Genomic DNA, 18,505 nt, shown 5'->3' on the forward strand with positions numbered 1-18,505 from the left:
CAGAAAGCAAGTGACTTAAAGCAGAGCGGGAGGGGGGGAACACACCAGGACCTTGTTGAACTGATGCTCAATTTCATGGGATTTTTTCCACTGCAATCAAAAAGTGTGCGTTGAGCTGGAAAGAGTCTTGCTTGGGAGCCCATGCCTCTCCAGTGGGGGGTAGAGCTGCTCTGACCCACATTCTCTCCCGTAAAGCTTGAAAAAGCTAATTTAATCCAATCCAGCCTTTTAAAAGTAGAACACGCTCAAAGACATGGAGGCTGCCAGCACAGCAGAGCTGGATTTGCACTGCACAGAGGCAGATGTAGGACTCCCCCCTCCCTCCCATATCAAGTTTTTCCTGGCACTGAGCTGGGAGGGTCCCAGCAACAAGAGATACTATGCACACTCTATGCTGGTGTTTACTCAACAGAAATGCCCTAGGTGTACTGTGAGCTCACAGCAGCCATCGATAGCAGAAGCTGCCTGTTGTACCCCTGACCAATTCACAGCTCTGGCCTGGTCCTTCCAATCAACCTCCCCTGCAGCAACTTAACTACACCTCCTAAACATGAAGACCATGCAAATCAAGCTGCCATTTTTACTCAGAACCAGCGTGGTCTGGAAGGGAGCTCTGAGTTACAATCCTGCCTCTGTTTCAAACTTATTTTACAACCACTGCCTGCCACTCTGTTTACCTTGGTTCCTTCCAGTAGTAAAAAAGCAAAAAACACAGAACTCAACTCACAGGACCTGCTGGGAGGGCTGACACAGGGGCTCACCAGAAGGACAGACTGGTCTTCCCAACCCAGGAATACCCACTGAAAGAGATTCCAGTGTTTTACTGTCAACCAGCCGCAGCTCAAGCAACAGTTCACAGATGAAACACCTTCTCAATTACAGTGAACCCCAATAAGTAGAAAAGAAAACTTCTTGTCCAAAGATGCCTACCCCCAAATATTTGAGGTTAGGAACAAACAAGCAGAAAAAGGACCACACTATTTTGCCTCACAGTGAGCATCCTTACAGCATCTAGGTGGGAAAAGAACTTTAGATTAGACAGACCTCTGGTCTGACCCAGAAAGACAACAGGAAATTGAAAAACATTAGCTTGCGTCAGGAGAGATGAGCGACAATCACACATGTTGTAGGGCTCACAGTCCCACAGTTACACTCATGACATGAGGTAGCAATACCAGCCCCAGAATTTTCAGCAATTCAGAAAACTAGTACAAATCAGAGAGGGAGACGGCAGGGTTGGGAAGCAGCTATTTATTGACATCCAGCAGTGTTCAAAGGAATTAGCAAATACACATACACAGGTGCACACACCCATCACAGAGCAGCAGAGATAAAAACGAGATGCATAGACAAGCACTGCACAACTGATTCTGGAACAAGCTGGTCCTATTTTCTGCCTGAAAACAGACCTGCTAGGAGCTCACTCCAGAAAGTCAGCGCAGCGGCCGAGAAGGCCCCACTGCTTTTGACCCTTCTTGATGTTAGAGCTCGAAGCAGGCAGCCCCCAGATCCTCACCTGGGGAAAGACACTGCCTGACATTTTAAAAATGGCAACACTCAAAACCAGCAGAAGAACATCTCAGTCCCCCAGAACAGCCAGTATTTTACGACACACGGGAGACTCCAAATGCCAGAAGTAGACCTGATCGGGAAGGAAGTGTGCTCACAACACATAGTTATTTTGGCTATGTAAATCGCTTTGTGAACATTTGTTGAAAAGTGGTGTATAGGTGCTTGTACTGCTACTCCTTCTTTGTCAAGCAATTGAGATCAACCAGAAAGACTGCAACACTACTTCTCACAGCTGCCGTACATGATCATCGGATCATTTCGCGGACTTACTTTTATGTAACATCCACTCACCCACAGCATTCCTCAGGTCCATGCCCACGTGGCCTGCCTGTTCACAGGTCTGGCCCCCCCTTTTAAGCTCTAGCAGAAAACCATTGTTCCTGTTCCAACCAGACTTAGCAGAACCAGAAAGAGACCACTCTGAATTTCCGTTGTGAATTCTTAGCGTACTTTACACAGTAAGTGTCACTGACTTAGCCTTTTCTACTCCAAAGCTCCTTGACCCACCCTTTTTATAACCTCCGTCTAGCCAAGCATGGGTGCACAGAACACACATAGAAGGTGATCTTGGGTGCAGGGTTCAACTCCTCAAGAGCTTCAGGTCTTCTTGCAACTAAATGCAAACTTCTAGTCTTTACAGCCACACCAAGACAGGCACAACAACATTTAAACAACACTTAATGAAACATCAGAGGCCAGAGAAACAGCTAAATATGGATTTTTGATGAGGTGGGGGTGAGGATTCTCTGCTCTGCAGGATCTCTTGTCCCTGCCCTGCATCCACAAAACAAGAATAAATTATGCGATCCAAGATTATGATGAAAATTTGCAGAATGTGTGCAGAAGCCAATGTTTATCCGTACAGAATCTGGTTTACAAAGTGCTCATCTTCACAAAAGCAGCACACAGCTCTTTCAGAAGCCACTGGTAGCCAGCACAGTGAACTGCATAAAAACCCAATGACACACATACACACTCAATCACAAACTTTCCTCCTTTTCCACTCTGAGGCAGGCCACAGCCTATGGAGCCAACTGCCACTTCCAAAAATCTGTCCTGGTCTCGCCTCATTCTGTCCCATCTATAAGCAGTGACATACCTGAAGTGGGGGCAAGGTGGACAAATGCCTCAGGTGCCAGGCTGGGGGGGGCGACACCACATCACCATCCACCTCTGCTGTGGTGCCCCTACCTTGCACCAAGTAGGGTGAAAGCCCAGAGGTGTTCTGAGGGCCAGGGAAGCAGCACACTGCCTAACCAACCCTTTGAAGGCCTTGTAAAGGCCTTAGAGGGCCAAAAAATCACTTCCAGTTCCACGGAGGAAAAAGGAAGTGATGTTTTTTGGACCTTCAAGGCCTTTACAAGGCCTTCAGCTCGTCAGGGAGGGTGTACGCTGCCTCCCTGGGCCTCCGGAAGGGAGGCAGGTGGTGGCAGGGCGGCAGTTCTGTCGGGGGGGGGGCAGCCTGCAGTCTTGGCCCCAGGCAGTACCAGGGCCAGGATCACTACTGCTTATAAGGCAAGGCAACAAAACTGGAGAGCAAAAGTTAAGGATACAGTCAGGATTCCACATTTGCTCCCTCTACAAAAGTAGTACACTCTGCCATAGCGAGGGACCTACAATACATACACACACACACACACCCTTGTCCAGAATCGTCTTATCCCTTGAGTCACATCAGGCAAATTATCACATAATTACTGACAAGACGTGTCGCAAATGAGGCACAGGCCAAATGTGTCCCTGACTGCCACTGCTGCTCCACCCCTCCCCTCCAGCCGCAGCTCTTTACCTTTTTTAATCTTCTCGTGGAAATTGATGGCATCCACAGATGCTGTGACGATGTTGGTCTTGCAGTGGCGGGCAGCTACGATCCCAGCCACTTCGTCCATCAGCTTCATAGTAACACCTGGATTTGGAAAAAAAGCACAAACAGCCTGTTATGAACGGGGATGTCTAGGAGACGCGGCAAGCATGCAAATTGCTGCACAGGAGGAATACCAAAATAAATGCATATTTATCTCCTGATTACTCCCATCTTCACCTCCCTCCCCTTCCTCCTGTGTCAAGCTTGTGAACGTGAGCTTCACTGACCAAGGCATGTCCTCTTGCATCACCTGTGCCAGGCACACTTGACAGCTCACAAAGCCAAGGTTCTGAAAGCTCCGGGGCACGGGCCTCTATTAAGTCACCACAGCATGTCGGACCCTCAGGTCTGTCCCCCACCAAGTTTATTGGCAGTGGGCAGCTTATCTCACCTTCCCCCTTGGTTAACGGGAGACTCCTGCTGTGATGCCATGATCAGGCAACAATGTTCAGAAACACTTCCAGTTGTATATGGGAAAAGATTAGGTGAAGCAATCACAAGGGTATATTGACCATCTTGTGCCATTGTTTCACCTGGATTGCATTTTCAGAGATTGGCCTAACCAGGTGGGCCCTCTAGTGGTGTGGACTCCCAGCCCAGTGCTTGACCTGGCAAACTGCTGCTGATGCAATAAGAACAACAAGTGATACTTTCTAATCACTCTTCCTGCTGGCTAAGCTTTGGCAGAAACTGCAACATGTTTTTAGGGGACCCCATGGAAAAAGAGAACTAGAAACTTGCTCTCTCTGATGCCTATGCAAGAATCCTGATTCTTGCCTGGGGGCCATGTTTCAGGTTGGTGCACTGGGCAAGTGCACTTTGCAGGCACAGAAAATTCAACAGCCTGAAAACCTCAAGTGTATTAAACTTAAAGGCACAAATGCACAAGTGACTAGTCCTCAAGACTAACAAAAGGCTTGAACAGATGGACTTGATGAGGTCTTACAAGAGGGTGAGCAGCTCTGCAGAGATCAGAATTTGGGATTTCAATGCCCCCACTAGGGGATCCACAGATCCTGGGGAGCTTCACTAATGAGCAGTCACCCCAGCCCATCCTTGCATCCAAGCTCAGGGAACCGAAGAGGCAGGGCTGCAAACTCAAGGCCGTGCCTTTCTTCTCCCCCAAAGACAAGAGCACATTCTTCCTCTGGAATTAACTGGAGGCCAACCTGCCCAGCATCCTATGACAAGGGCTGCAAGGCGCCACCCTCAGCAACAAGCACACCAGCCAGCTTCACCACTTCTTAATTTTCAAAACAGCTGGATCCGACAGCCTCATGCAGTTATCAACACTTCAAAGGAAAAAATGTAGCTGTTTTTAAAGGAGCATTAAAGGCAATAAAATATTAAGGGCTTTGGGGGATTTTTCTCTTTTTTCCTCTCTGTAGTACAGTCTCTGATCAAAGGAAACCTGCATTCTACCTTCCAGGCGTCAACTCCCACTTTCTGCAAGGTTTGTGGAACGAAAGAGGGAGCCTGGGCATTCGACTGCAAATTGGGTAGAGAGCCAGCGAGGGTTATGCAGCCAAGCAGAGCATTTGTCATTGTGGGCAGGACAGTGGGGAGGGGAAAGAGGGGAGGAAAGGGGGCTGCCGAAAGTGGAAGTATTTCACACGAGTAGACAAGCCAGCACTGCCTCCCTTGCAGCAGACTTTCACACTTGCAACATGGCAGTTGTTGAAAGCAGCCAAGTAAGACAATTAACAGAGAGAGACACAGCGTTTGCCGCCTCTGCTGGGAACCCAGATCTGGACTGAGAATGGAATAATTAGTCTGATGTTGGCTACAAGGAGCCCCCTTTACTTTCTGACTGGGGGGGGGGGTGATGAACAAAATAGCAATAGTGCGTTTTAACAAGATACCAGTTAGCCACAACCCAGGTGACAAACACCAAAAGACCCTGCTGGATCAGAACCAGGCCCATCTGATCTGGCAACCTCCTTCCACAGCAGCCCACTGGATGCCCCCAGAAAACCACAAGCGAGAAAGACAAATACTCCTTCCTCCCCTGCAACAGGTATTCCCAGGCACTGGAAGTAGCACACAGCCACCATGACTAGAAGTCACTGAGGGCCCTCTGGTCCTCCATGATTATCCAATCCCCCTTGTAAAGCCATTGAGCTCATGGCCATCACTGCATCCTGTGGCAATGAATTTCACAGCCTATTGAAGTGCTGTGTGGAATACCCACCTCCTTTCGTCTGTCCTAAAACTTCTACCCCTCCGTTTCTCTGGATGATCCCTGGTTCCAGTCTTGTGAGAGAAGGAGAAAGTTCTCTCTCCCTCTCCCCGAACTTCAGTCATGTCCCTCCAACAGAAGTCACCATTTTCAAAACTAAAGAGCCCCCTCTCATGCTGCAGCCTTTCCTTGTATGGTAAGCACTCCAGTCTCACCCAACAATTTCTGCTGCCCTGCTCTTCATCTTTAGATGCAGTGTGGCTGGGAACGTTGGTACAGAACATGGGGGGGGGGAAGAGTTCAAAGTCCCACTGCCTGGAAACCAAGGGGAAGCCAGTGCAATTCCTACAGATGAGTAGCTGCATGCTCACTCACCATCCATGTGGCTCCTGTCAGCAACATGGCGGCATTCTGTCTCAAGTGCAATTTCCAGATACTTTTCAGGGACAGCCCTACAGAGCGCACACTGCAATGACCCATCTGGGGGGTGGCCAAGGCATGCGCTATTGTGGCCAGATGTGCTTCTTCTAAGAAGCACCATGGCAGGTGCACCAGGACGAGCTGTGCAGCGGCACTACTGGCCACACAGCCACACTGGAGCACAGCCAGATCCAGGAGCACCCACAAGTTTCCATTTGTTCTCTCAGAAGGGGTTCTACCTTCTCAAGAATAGGATGGACTCCCAATCCAGGATCAGCCCCCCAGACGATTCCCTGCATACTGTCTGCACCACAAAACAAACCGTAGACAGACTCGGCAAGTAAATGTCTGCCAAGCACAGCTCATTTTTAGACACTGCTTTCAGTGTATTCCATTGAGATCTAGCCCCCACCCCGCTTGGCCCAAAGCAGGGCAACGTTACTTCAACTGACAGAATAGCTAACAGTTACTAAAAATACCCTGGCAAACACCACACGCGCTTGCTGAATCCTTCTGAGCACCTTTTGTGCTTTTAAAGCAACAGACAGGGTCGCTTCCCCTCACCATGGAAGATCTCTTATACCCGGAGCCATGCCATCTTTGTGCCCAGCCGACAACGTGGAGTGGGGTGAGTGGACGGGCACAATGTAACGGTGTCAAGGGACCAATGCAAAGCTGGGGGGGGGGAGACAGCTTTGGCTGTTGTGGCGCCCAGGCTGTGGCACTCATACCTTGAGCAGTACACGTGACACCTCCCCCCCATCATTCAGACATGAGAAAAGCAGCATTCTGCTTCAGTAGGCCTTGGAGTCAAATCCATGCCTATCTTTTTCTTGTTTTGTCTGCGCTTATTGCATGCAGCTGAATTTTAAGCCTATGATATTTTGTGATGCTGCATCATTTGGGCAGGATGAATAATGCTCCTAAGTGAACATTTATGGGGAATGTAGCAAAGGGGGGGGGTCCCATTTTCAGCAGCCCATATCACGCTCTGCCCCGCACAGACTCTAAGATCAAAACAGAGTTGGGGATCACACCAATGAGAAGGGTCTCAAAAACCAAGACATTCATGAATCCAAACCACTGGTCTTCATTTTGGAATGTATGGCCCATGAGGCCAGTCTAGCATTTAGGGTGGATAAAGAAGACAATGACAAGAACCATATTTATTTATTTATGGCATTTCTACCTTGCCTTTCTCCCCAAGGGGACTCAAGGTGGCTTACAAAGGGGCAGGTACAAAACATAAAATCACAGTTAAAACAATTGTACTCTGCCCAAAGGGATGTGCAAGAAGCTTAGGACCATGCCAGACTCTGCTTTTGTCCTCCATTTGGGGGCTTCCTGGAGGCATCTGGCTGGCCAAATAATCCAAATAATCATAGATGAATAAACACAAGAGGACACCAAAGAATGAGCCAGCTTCAGTATCCAAACACCTGAAGCAGCAGGAGAGTTTTAAGCACCTTTTTCAAGAGGGAAGAGAGTGGGTCTCTCAAACCGCAAAGCAGGGAGTTCCATGTTGGGGAAGAAGGTACCACAGAAAAGGCCCTGACCCATGTCAAGTAAGATGAGCCTCATCCAACGACAGCACACAAAGGAGAGCCTGCCCAGAACTCAGTGGACAAGCAGACTGATACGGCAGAAGGGGGTCTCTAATGTACTGAAGGCCCAAACCATAAAAGGTTTTCAAGTTAACCAAGCATCACTTTGAACAGGGCTTGGAAACCAGTGGGAAGCCAGCATGGTTCCTGAAGGAGTAGCACACTTCCATTGGCAATCAGACTGCAGTGTTCTGTACCCTTTGCACTTTCTGGGCACCCTCCAAGGGCAGCCCATGTAGTAGTATCGCATTGCATAGTCTAGCCAAGGTTCACATGAGCGGAGATTTCTCACCTGTGCAGAGCAATTAATGGGATGGGGAAGTGCATGTTTTCATTCCATGATCCAACACTGTCCATGCCAGAGTAGGCTCAACAGTTCGGCACCCACTTTATAGGACACTCTTATAGGATAGGCAGGGGCCTTGGCCCGAGCGTCTACAAAGAAATGTATCTCAAGGCTTGCTGCTTTTCCCCCACTGCTCCCCTTTTCTGAACGCTTCTCTCAAGGTTCACATCCACTTTGTTCTGGTAGACAATTCTAGCTGTCACCCAAAACAGGAAGGGTAATTTCCCAGGAATTATTTGGTAATTTTGTGTTCAGTGTCAGTAAATGATGTCTGTCTTTTGCAGATGACAGCCAAATTGCAGGCTATCCATTTGCCAGGCAAGTCATTCCAGCTTCTTTTTTTTAATTGCTACATGTGAGGCAGGCGCAAAGAAGTTCTTGGAGTTCTTGGAGGTTTGGGAAACAGAACACTGAAAAACTGACATATCGGGAAGAGCTGCAACAATTCACACATACAAAGAAGCCATAAGAGCAGCCCTGCTACAGCAGGCCAAAGGGCCATCTAACTAGCCCAGTGACCTCCTTCACTGGTCCACCAAATGCCTCTGAGAAGCCCAGAAGCAGGAGAAAAAGGCGTACACCCCCTCCCCCAGTATTGTTCCCTGAATGGTATTCAGTAGCAGACTATCATTAAATCAAAAGGTGGCAGAGAGACTCCTCCTCCTCCATGAACTGGTCCCTTTTAAAACTATCTAAAACAGCAGCCATCCTATGGCAGCAAATTCCACAGATTAAATTATGTGCTGTGTGTCCAAGGATTTCCTTTTGTCTTTGTGAATTTCATTGGATGAACCCTGGTTCTAGTGTTGCAAGATTGGGAGAAACTTTGCTCTCTCCCTACCATGCATAATGTTATGTTCCAATTAAGTTACTGTTTCTCGTGCGTGAAAATCAATTTAAATTGATAGATTAGAAGACACAATTCCTACAGTTAGGAAACCAAAAGCTGAATCCTAGGCATGTCTACCCAGAAGTAAATTCCATTATAGTCAGTGGGACATTCCCAGGTGGATAGGATTCAATTAACTGGGGGACAAATCAGTGCCAATTCTCACCAAAGCACTGCACCCTATAAATTACTGCCCAATTCAGCATAATTCACCATGTCTGGCCATTGTTCCCCATTCCCCAATGAGGAATCATTTCCACCTTGGTCCACCACCACCTCAGGCAATGGAGATTCTCAGTAAAGGAGGAAACAGAACAGCTAGTCAGAAAGTCAATATTGGGACCCAGATTCAAAATTTCAGGGATTACAGGTTTTTTTACTTGTTGGCTGCTGTTCTTACATAAACCCACAGTGGTTCCACCAGCAACAGAGGCACTTCAGGAGAAGGGCAGGGTCATTCTCTTTTGTCCCTTTCCCCGACATCCATTGTCAGAACAGATCCCTCTTGCCAGTCCATCTGGGATTCATTTTCCCACTCTGCAAAGGAGCTACAGAAAGGAGGCCAGGAGATGTCTCCAAGCACTCCTTCCTTCTCCCCCCGGTGCCCCACTATTGCCAGCCTGTCAGAGACAAATGAAATCCCATTAGCCTCGATTTACAACAGGAGGCCTCCAAATACTGCCACCATTATTTATTTATTTGCTTGCCATGCACCGGCCAATTAATCACGCCGCCCTGGGGACTGGCAAGCCCTGTGAATAATCACAAGAGCCATAAGGAGCTGGTTAGGAGCAGCGGGCTCCCCTTGCTCCTGTGGGGAAGCCAATGAGACAGGCACGCACTGTGGCTGTACTGGGGCTAAGAGTTAATTTGAGCAATGATTTATTTGTGGTGCAGGAGGGAAGGATCTTCTGTAGCCTGCCAGGAGAGGCAGAAATGGACCAGAGCGTGAGCAACGGCACTTGTGCCATGGTACCCCCAGAATGACACCACACTGGGTTTGGTGCAAGGGGAGAGGATGGGACAAGCCTATCTGTGTCACCGTGTTTAGTCCACCCTCACAGCACCACTTTCACTCTGGGACTGCTAAATCCAAGCAGTTTCTTCTCCCCTCCCCAATCTTCACATCTAGGATACTAGAACCTTTGACATTTCAGGCAGGATAATTACTCGACCTGCTCATTTCTTCCCCTTACTTTCAGTGGTGGCTCTTGAAGCCACTGTGCACAGGTCCTTATCAGGTCCATCTGGGACATATTTTTTTTCCATTTTAAATTTACAAACTAGTGTCTTTCTGAATTCTTGCATAGTCCACAACTGCTAGCTTACTGGAAGGGGGGCTGTTTCCCATCCAAACCAACAGTTGTTAGACCAGGGGTGTCCAAAGTTTTTGGCAGGAGGGCTACATCATCTCTCTGATACTGTGTCGGGGGGCGGTGAAAGAAAGAATTAATTTACATTTAAAATTTACATAAGTTGACATAAATGAATATATTAAAGATGAACTTATATGAATGAATGAAGGTCTTGCAATAGCTCAAGGCCTATAAAAGGCCTTGCACAAAGCAAGGCTGGCCTTTCCTTTGCCGCCACTACTGCATCACAGACTTGAAACAGCAAGCGGTGGAGGAAGACCTCATCCCACAGCTCACGCAATGAGGTCAAACAGTTGCCTTCATACTGAGAGCAGTTGTGTCGGGCCAGTGTGGGCTGCAACAAATCTCTGGAGGGCCAGAGGCTCATTGGAGACTGGGGGCTCCCTGAGGGCCGCATTGAGAGGCCTCGAGGGCCGCATGTGGCCCCAGGGCCGGGGTTTGGGCACCCCTGTGCTAGACCATGAAAGACAGGGAATGGCCCTATCAAGGCAGATGGATTAGCACCGGCACCCTCTGCCAGCTAAACCAGCTCAATCAGAACTGGACAACAGCACAGAGGCCCCAGGCTCCTATCCTCAGCCACGCAAGGGGGCACACACAAACTCAGGAATTTAGCAGGGCCACTGCAGTGCCAGGCATCACGCTGCCCATCAGGGGGCCTCCGTTTCGTTCCCAAGGCTCGATTTAAGCAAGGGGCCCCCTCTCACTTTGGAGCGTGGACTTAATTACATCGGGGCTCAACTGCAAAGGAGTTTCTGGGTAATGAAGGGTTGCCATGGCAACCATTCCTTTTTCTCTGAGCACCGCTGGAGGCATCATTGGTTCACCTGTGTTCCAGCTGAAGCATTGGCTTGAGAATGAAAGGAGGCTCTGAGCCAAAATGGCTAGCCAGGTCACAGCATCACTGAACCTTTTCCACTTGTATTTCTGGAAGTGGGCAGGGATACCAGTGGCAACAGAGAGACTTGGACCCAGGCCCAAGGGCATCAACCGTGCCTTCTCACACGCCACCCTTACCTATGCAATCGGTTCCAGTGCACACTATCTCTCCTCTTCCTTGGCCATAGCCTCTGTGCTACATGGCACAACCCACGGGCTACCTCGGCACTCTTAGCTCTCTCCAACTATCTCATCTGTTGCCTGCCCACCTTTGTCTTAAGAACCTAACAAGGAGCCCTGCTGGATCAGAGACTAGCTAAAAGGGGGTAGGAAGTTTCACTGACTGGATATTGCAACGAGGCCTCCATGCTTAAGAGCTGCTACCTGAGAATAAGAGCTCTGAGCACGTCTGGGCACCGCAGCTATTGGCTGCACCACATCCTCTGGCAATCGGTTCCACGCGTTACATGTTTGTGTCAAGGAGGACTCTTGCCTTCCCTGAATCTCCTGCCTGTCTGCTTCATCGAATGATGCCAAGTCCTGGTGTTGTGGGAGAGGGAGGGAAAACTCCACTTCCACCCCTCCCCCACAGTTCATACCACTCCAAGCCACTGGGGAAGCCGTTGTACACTGAATCAGGTCTCAAGTCCCCATAGTTCAGAACTGTCTACCCAGACTGGCAATAGCTGTATAGCATTTTAGACACTGAATGTCTTTCCTAGTCCTACCTGGGGATGCTGCTGAGAACCAAACCTGGAACTTTCTGCAGGGGCTCAATCACTCAAGCTACAGCGGCTAGTCTTTTCCTAAACCCAAAAGTCATGTGCCCCTGCCCCTGCATCATAGCCTTCCCTGGCAAGGAAGGTGCTCCAGTCCTCTCATCATTCTGCCTGCCACCCCCCTTCTGCAGCTCAGCAACATCTTTTTGGAGGCAGAACAACTGTTTGGCAGTCCCAGGTTCAATCCCAGCAGAATCTCTAGAAGACCTGAAAAAAAATACCTATTTGAAACTATGGAGAGCTGCCAGGGCTGACCCAAGACCTCCTGGTGCCTGAGACGGTATAACAAATGCCACCCTCTTTACCTGGTGATGCTTAGGTCTCTGCTACACTAGTCCCTGAACTGGAGAAGGAGCAGAAGTGAGGAAAAGAGAGTAAAAGGCTAGAACGTTTCTGCTCACTTCTTCTTACTCTGATCCCCTTTCACCTCCTGTCCCATTAAGTTGGCCAGCAGATTGGTGAGCTGCAACTGGAAACGGTAGCTTCACAGGAGCAGAAGGGCCTCTATTTTTAGACTAAAGGCTTCAACCAGCATTTTGTTCTCATTTGCTGTCTAAGTCTGTGTCAAGCTGGATGGCTGGGTCTAACCGATCACTCAGAGACTGACATTCTTGCCTGCTTGCAGCTCTTGTTTTATTTGACTTTCAGCTCTCAAATATGGGGATGACAACATAGGCCTGCCTTACAGGCTGTTTTAAGGATTAGTAAAATAATTTGTGCCAACTGTTTAGAATATGGGAAAGCAGGGTGCGGAGAGCTCAGTAACTGTGCCCACAAAGGCACAAGAGGTTCCAAACAGCCAGCCGTAGGCATTCAACAGCATCTCCGATTTAAAACCTGGTGACGTTTGCAAAAGGTGCAATGAAGTCTCCTGTCTTGTGCTCCTGAGACCCCAACCTTGAGGACAATCTTTGCTGCCACAACCATGTCCCAAGAGTTCAAGACAAATAGGTCTCCTTCCTTGTTCCCTCCCCCACCATTCCATGCTGGCTTTCTTCCATTCTGGGGGATGCTGTCACTTCCAGGAAGCTGTGAGCGTCACTGCAACACCAATTAAGCACCACAAGGCTCAAGCAGGAACAGGAGCATTCTTGCTAGATCCACAATGGATTCTGCTGTCGGAAAGAGACCCTGAAAGAAGTGTCCTCCACACGGACATATCTGCTGCCCCAAATGGAGACGTCTTAATTGTCCACAGCTCTGGCTGCGCAAAAGCAGGCAGAAGGCATTATGAAAAGCGATTAGAGCCAGAAGTGAGAGTTTTTGGTGCTTCTAAGAAAGGCTTGCAGCGACGCCAAGAATGAAAGAATGACCAAACCAGGGATTTCTGCAGTTGATAACTTTTTAACACCACCTGGACAAACACCTTTTTATCAACTGGACAAAGGCCTGGAAGACTTCACTATTCTCCTGGCCCTAGAAAGACATTTGACTCTGGAAACAGCTATACCCGAGGATTTGCTAGGGGGTCTACTGGTTCCCAAGATTGGGGACTGCTCTAGTACAGCTCTGTGAATACCCCACCAGCCAGAAACTTTCTGAGCCCTGCAGTAGACATTTGGTATTCATGGGTTCAATGGGGTACACAGCCAGCCCCAGTCACTGGCCAGCTTCAGCTGCCCCTCCAGAGGGGAACAGGAAGCATCTGCTAGCAAGCTGGCCAACAGAGCTCTGTGGCTGGCCTCACATTTATGAACCCTGTGATGAAGACTGATTCATGAAAGAATTCCCTTGGGTCCTATATTAAAGAACTCCCCTGGGCTTGGTTCCCAGACTGAGTTTCTTGTCTAACTGGGAAGGTGCTGAACAGACTATGCCTTGCTTCTCCTCCTTGTCCAACTGCTTCCAGACTAGTTAGTAGTAGTTGGCAACCTTCAGTCTCGAAAGACTATGGTATAAGCCTACAGCACCCGGTATTCCCAGCCGGTCTCCCATCCAAGTACTAACCAGGCCTGACCCTGCTTAGCTTCCAAGATCAGACGAGATCAGGCATGTGCAGGGTAACAGTAGCTGACTAGACCATTGGTTTCTTCTCGATTTCAACCACTCACCTGCTCTGGAATTGTTTCCCCATTTCAACTGCTTCAGATCACAACCTGGGCCCCTGCAGATCACTATGGTGTTAGTGCATCAATCTATTGCTGTTATCCCAACTTTCACCCCATTGGTCCCAAGTGACTAACACTGTATACTAAAACCCAGTATAAGCAGTCAACCATCAAACAACGCAGACTGGAACACAAACCCCATTCCAGTCACAGCAGACACCAGCTATTAACCTTTGGAGACCAAATGCCTGACTGAATGGAGTCGCATTCGATACCTCTTGGAAGATGGAGGGCGGCCCCAGAATCTCTCTTATGAACTGTGCAAACGCGGCAATCTTTGCCCAGTGCTCTTGCATTGCAAAACTAATCAATTTTTAACGAAGGCAGCCACAATTTGACGAGTTAGCAACAGTGTAGCTAGGGAAGGGCTAGAGAGCATCAAGCAGACATCATGTGTGTGTCAGAGGAAGACTTCCCTGGGGCCTTCATTTTGATGAAAAAATGGCAACATGCTTCAGAGAACACAGCACAGGAGGTGATCTATTCATGCAGAATCACAGTGCAGTACCACAACGGAACACAAGGATGCATTATAGCAACTTACCCCCATGGACAAATCCGTGGACAGTGCAGTCAGACGGCCCCACCAGGTGGATCAAGCTGGACTGGCTGTAGCCCACAGTGTATGGCTCTATAATAAGAAAGACACACTCCATGAGATGTGGGAAATCCTTAACAAAGGAACTCAACAACACAACTTGCGTGAAATGCATATGATAATGTGAACTGAAAGGAGTACTGAAGAAAAATACATCCTTAAAGTGAAGGTTTTTCAAACCATACCCCCAAGAATACTGGAAGGAAACAATTTGAAGAACAGCAGGAGATGAGTTTCCCTGGAAGGCAATCTGTTCACCAATAAGAGTCATGTGGTTCAACTGTATTAGGAAGCAGAGGAAACTGCAGATCCCATGCTCCCCTTCAGGAGATGGTACCATCCCATATATGTGTAAGAGCACCACTTCTCATTAAGATCAAATGTCCTCTGGTCTCCAGTGAGTCCAAGCAACCACACACAGGATTGCACTGCTTCTTTAAACTGGAAGGCAGTCCCAGCAAGGCAAAGGGCCACAGCCAAGTGGCAGAGCCCCTGCTTTGCATGCAGAAGGCTACACATTCACTCTCTGGCAGCATCTTCAGGTCAGCCTGGGAGAGACCTGTTTCTGGCCGGAAGCCCCAAAGATCCAGTGATACAAGGTGTCAACAATGATTAAGCAGTTGACCGACGGTCCAACCGACGGCCGCAAACTATTAGGCCAACGCGGCATAATGCTTAGCGTCAAACTAGGAGCAAGAAGACATGGGTTAGGTCAGCCATGGTGGTCACTGGATGCCCTGGATCAGTCACCATCTCTCAGCCTAAGCTACCTCAAAGGGCTGCGGTGAGGATAAAATGGGCAGAAACTTGAAGGAAGGGAGGGATAGAAATGTTAACGTATGAATCCTCCTCCTTGGCACATCCTGTACACCTCCTGGTGCAAGAGAAGACACTCAGAAGCCTACCCACCCAATAGTGTTAGTGTGTTAGAGTGCCTTACCTTTTCTCTGCCTGTCTGCGAAGCAAAAAAAGCAAAGGAGAGAGATAAATGAACTGCATTAGTTAAGAGAATCAAATGCTTTCAGAGGATACAGATACTCAGCTGCTAGCCAACTCCCCGCTACCTTCAGGCAAACATCGTGCACTAAACTGCCACTACCACCCCTTCCCCCCACGCTTCTAGATTAAAACAGCATGGCATAAACAGAAAGGAGAGGCAACCCTGAAAGCCCCATGCCAGGAGTTATAGCAGAAAGGCAGCAGAAGCAGGTGAGGCATGCTGACCCAAAGAGCTGCTGCAAACCCACAGAAACCTCCTAGATGAGAACCTACTCTGTCACTGACTACATCTGTATGTCTTCTTCCAGCCAGCATACTGAAGGAGCTTCACAGTTAAAAATAATGGATGACAGTTTAATAGACATGATGGAAAAGGGGAGGGGGGAATGAGCTGGTTTGAGACTGTACGTGAAACCTGGCATAGGTGACCAGACACAATTTGAAGCGCTGGCTCAGACCCCGAATGTTCTGATTGGCTTGGCTCTGGGATGCTTGGAGGACCGTCTCCTCCCATACAAACCCCCCCCCCCCACTTGCTGCGATCAGCAAGGGAGCCCACTAAGTTGCACCTTTGGTTGGGACCTGGGAGAGAGAGAGCCTCTTCTGCAGCAGCACCCAGGCTCTAGAGTTCCCTCTCAAGAAGAAGTTGACTTCTCAATGGGACATGAAGATGATGTCATGCCTGTGCGCAATTAATCAGGTGGTGCAACTTTCTACCCTGCCAGTTGTACTTGTTGTGTTCTTTTTGTGGCTTTGTTTCAAACCAGCAGTGGCAGCACAAACTTTCAAAGCAGAACATGCGCTCTATCCAACACAGCTTGTAGGCCATTTACAGATATGGAAAGAAGAGCAAAGAGCTGGCCAACACCCCCCAAATCCTTGGGCGCTCCCTGCCATTTCTCCAGGAACTTCATTTTCAGGAAGCCTGCTGGACTCTGCAAAACAGTCGCTCGCCCTTTGTGGCAGGTCGCTAGGCAACCACTGCACAAATTCCATGTGCTCTTCCACACTCTGAAAAGTAGCTAAAATTAAGTGGGGAGGGGGGAAGAAGTGAGAGAAGGAGAGCGCTTCCATTCGGAGCAACAAAAATAGCCTGCAGGTCGCCTCTTTCGTAACTTCAGCTTCAGCAGGGCTGCAGGTTCATTGGTCACACACTCCAGCAATGCCCTTGCCCTAAGATGCTGCCCGGTGCTGACTTCTGGTTTTGGAAAGCAAGCTACCAACCCATGACAGTGGGGGGGGGGGGGAAGAGAGAAGACAGCACGCATGGGGTACACGTGTGTTGTTGCTGCAGGTGGGCTATAAATACCGACTTGCACTATAAATGCAAGCAGTCTAGGTACCAAAATAGCTGGCATTTGAACCAGAACCTCTTTGTGGCAGTAGCAGGGAAGGGTCTCTGGGGCTAGGCTTAGCAGGGCGGCTGGTGCTGCAGGCAAGCTCCACAGGACTGGTCATCTCTCTTCAAGGCGTGTTCCAGGTTTTGCGGAGAAAAAGAGGAAGCCTTGCGCAGGGAGGTGGAGACAAGGAAAAGGAGAGGCGTCATCGGGAGCCCTGGGGGCTGGAGCAGAAGCCCCAGAGCTCTGAACCCGATAAACTAGGACAAGATCTCAGCTGGCTGAGTCACCAGGAGCTTCCCAACGCCAAGGGAGGCGATGGAAGGCTTCGCCGAGGATCAGAGGATGCCAAGCCCTGCCAGGCTGATGCCCAAGCTGCCATAGTCACCCTGCAAGCTCAGCAGTCACTTCCAGAACCTGCAATACAAATCCTGCCTTTACAGTGACTATCAGGAAGCTGTCTACATACTCCTGTCCCCAAACACTTAGACCTGTAGCTGCACCACCTTTCTGGTCAAGTTGCTATCTAGGCTCCTGCACTGGGCCTTTGGGTGCTCTCGTCAGCCAATCCAGCCAGGCCAGTAGTCAGAGGAAAAGGGGAGGGAGAAGGGCCTTAAAGGTCCCTCAGGGAGCAATGCCAGGGACGAAGGGAGGGAGAGAAGGGAGTTGTACCTCTGGTTCCAGTGGCATTAGGAGGGGAGAGCAAGTAGTTGAGATAAGGAGTTGCTCAGACTGTCCAAATCAGCCCTGCAGAAAAGCATTGTGGGATCTGTTTGGATTATCGCTGAGCATCCCTTCCTTTCCTACTTACAGAGGAATGGACGGGTGGTGCAACGTGGTTGAAAGGAAAGAAGATTAGCTAAATTGTTGCAGGAAAGTCTAGCTAGTCATAGAATAGACTTCAGAATAGCTAGACTTTCCTGCAATAATTCAGCTAATCTTTCCTTTTAACCACGCTGCACCACCTCTCCACTCCTCTAAGTAGGAAGAGATGCTCAGCAATAATCCAAATAGATTATTATATTAGAATCCAATAATCCAAACTAGCCATGATGGATATGTGTTAAAAAGAGAGCAGTAGAATGACCAGAGGGCTGGATCATCTTCCTACCATAGAGAGGCAACCATGTCCGGGGTTTTTCAGCTTGGAAAAAGAAGCCAATGGGGCTCATGACTGAGATGTATTAAATTAAGCATGGTGCATGTGTGTTGTGGGTGGAAAGTGCGATAAATTTTTCTTCTTTCCTCACAATACTAGACCCAGGCTGGGTCATCCAATGAAACTGAGAGGCAGGAGATTTAGGAAGGACACAAAAGAAGCCCTTCTTCACCAGCACAGAATTACTCTTCGGGGATATGTTGCCACAAGATGCGGCGATGATCACTAGCTTGGGTGGCTTTAAAAGGGGCCTAGACACCTGCATGGAGAAGGGTGACTCCATCAACGGCTACTGGTCACAATGGCCACGTGCTACCTCCAGATCCAGGCAACCAGGCTGCATTACCAGTTGCAGGGGAGCTATGGTGGGAGCAGGAGATGCCTTTTCCTCCCACT

General features: G+C 49.0%; 1 protein-coding gene and 1 pseudogene across 1 annotated transcript in view; both read right to left on the bottom strand.

The window, feature by feature from the left end:
- Positions 1 to 2,445: 2,445 nt before the first annotated feature.
- The window catches only part of ACOT7 (acyl-CoA thioesterase 7), a 58,391-nt gene continuing 42,331 nt past the window's right edge, over positions 2,446 to 18,505 (bottom strand). Inside the window, exons 6-8 of the mRNA XM_066637465.1 lie at positions 14,561 to 14,647; positions 3,362 to 3,478; positions 2,446 to 2,516 (exon numbers count right to left, since the gene is read on the bottom strand). Of these exons, the coding sequence (XP_066493562.1) occupies positions 2,446 to 2,516; positions 3,362 to 3,478; positions 14,561 to 14,647 (275 nt within the window). The remainder of the gene's footprint in view (positions 2,517 to 3,361; positions 3,479 to 14,560; positions 14,648 to 18,505) is intronic.
- LOC136660934 (5S ribosomal RNA) lies at positions 13,807 to 13,923 on the bottom strand (annotated as a pseudogene).

The sequence above is a fragment of the Tiliqua scincoides genome, chromosome 9 (genome assembly GCF_035046505.1).
Source record: "Tiliqua scincoides isolate rTilSci1 chromosome 9, rTilSci1.hap2, whole genome shotgun sequence".
NCBI lineage: Eukaryota > Metazoa > Chordata > Lepidosauria > Squamata > Scincidae > Tiliqua > Tiliqua scincoides.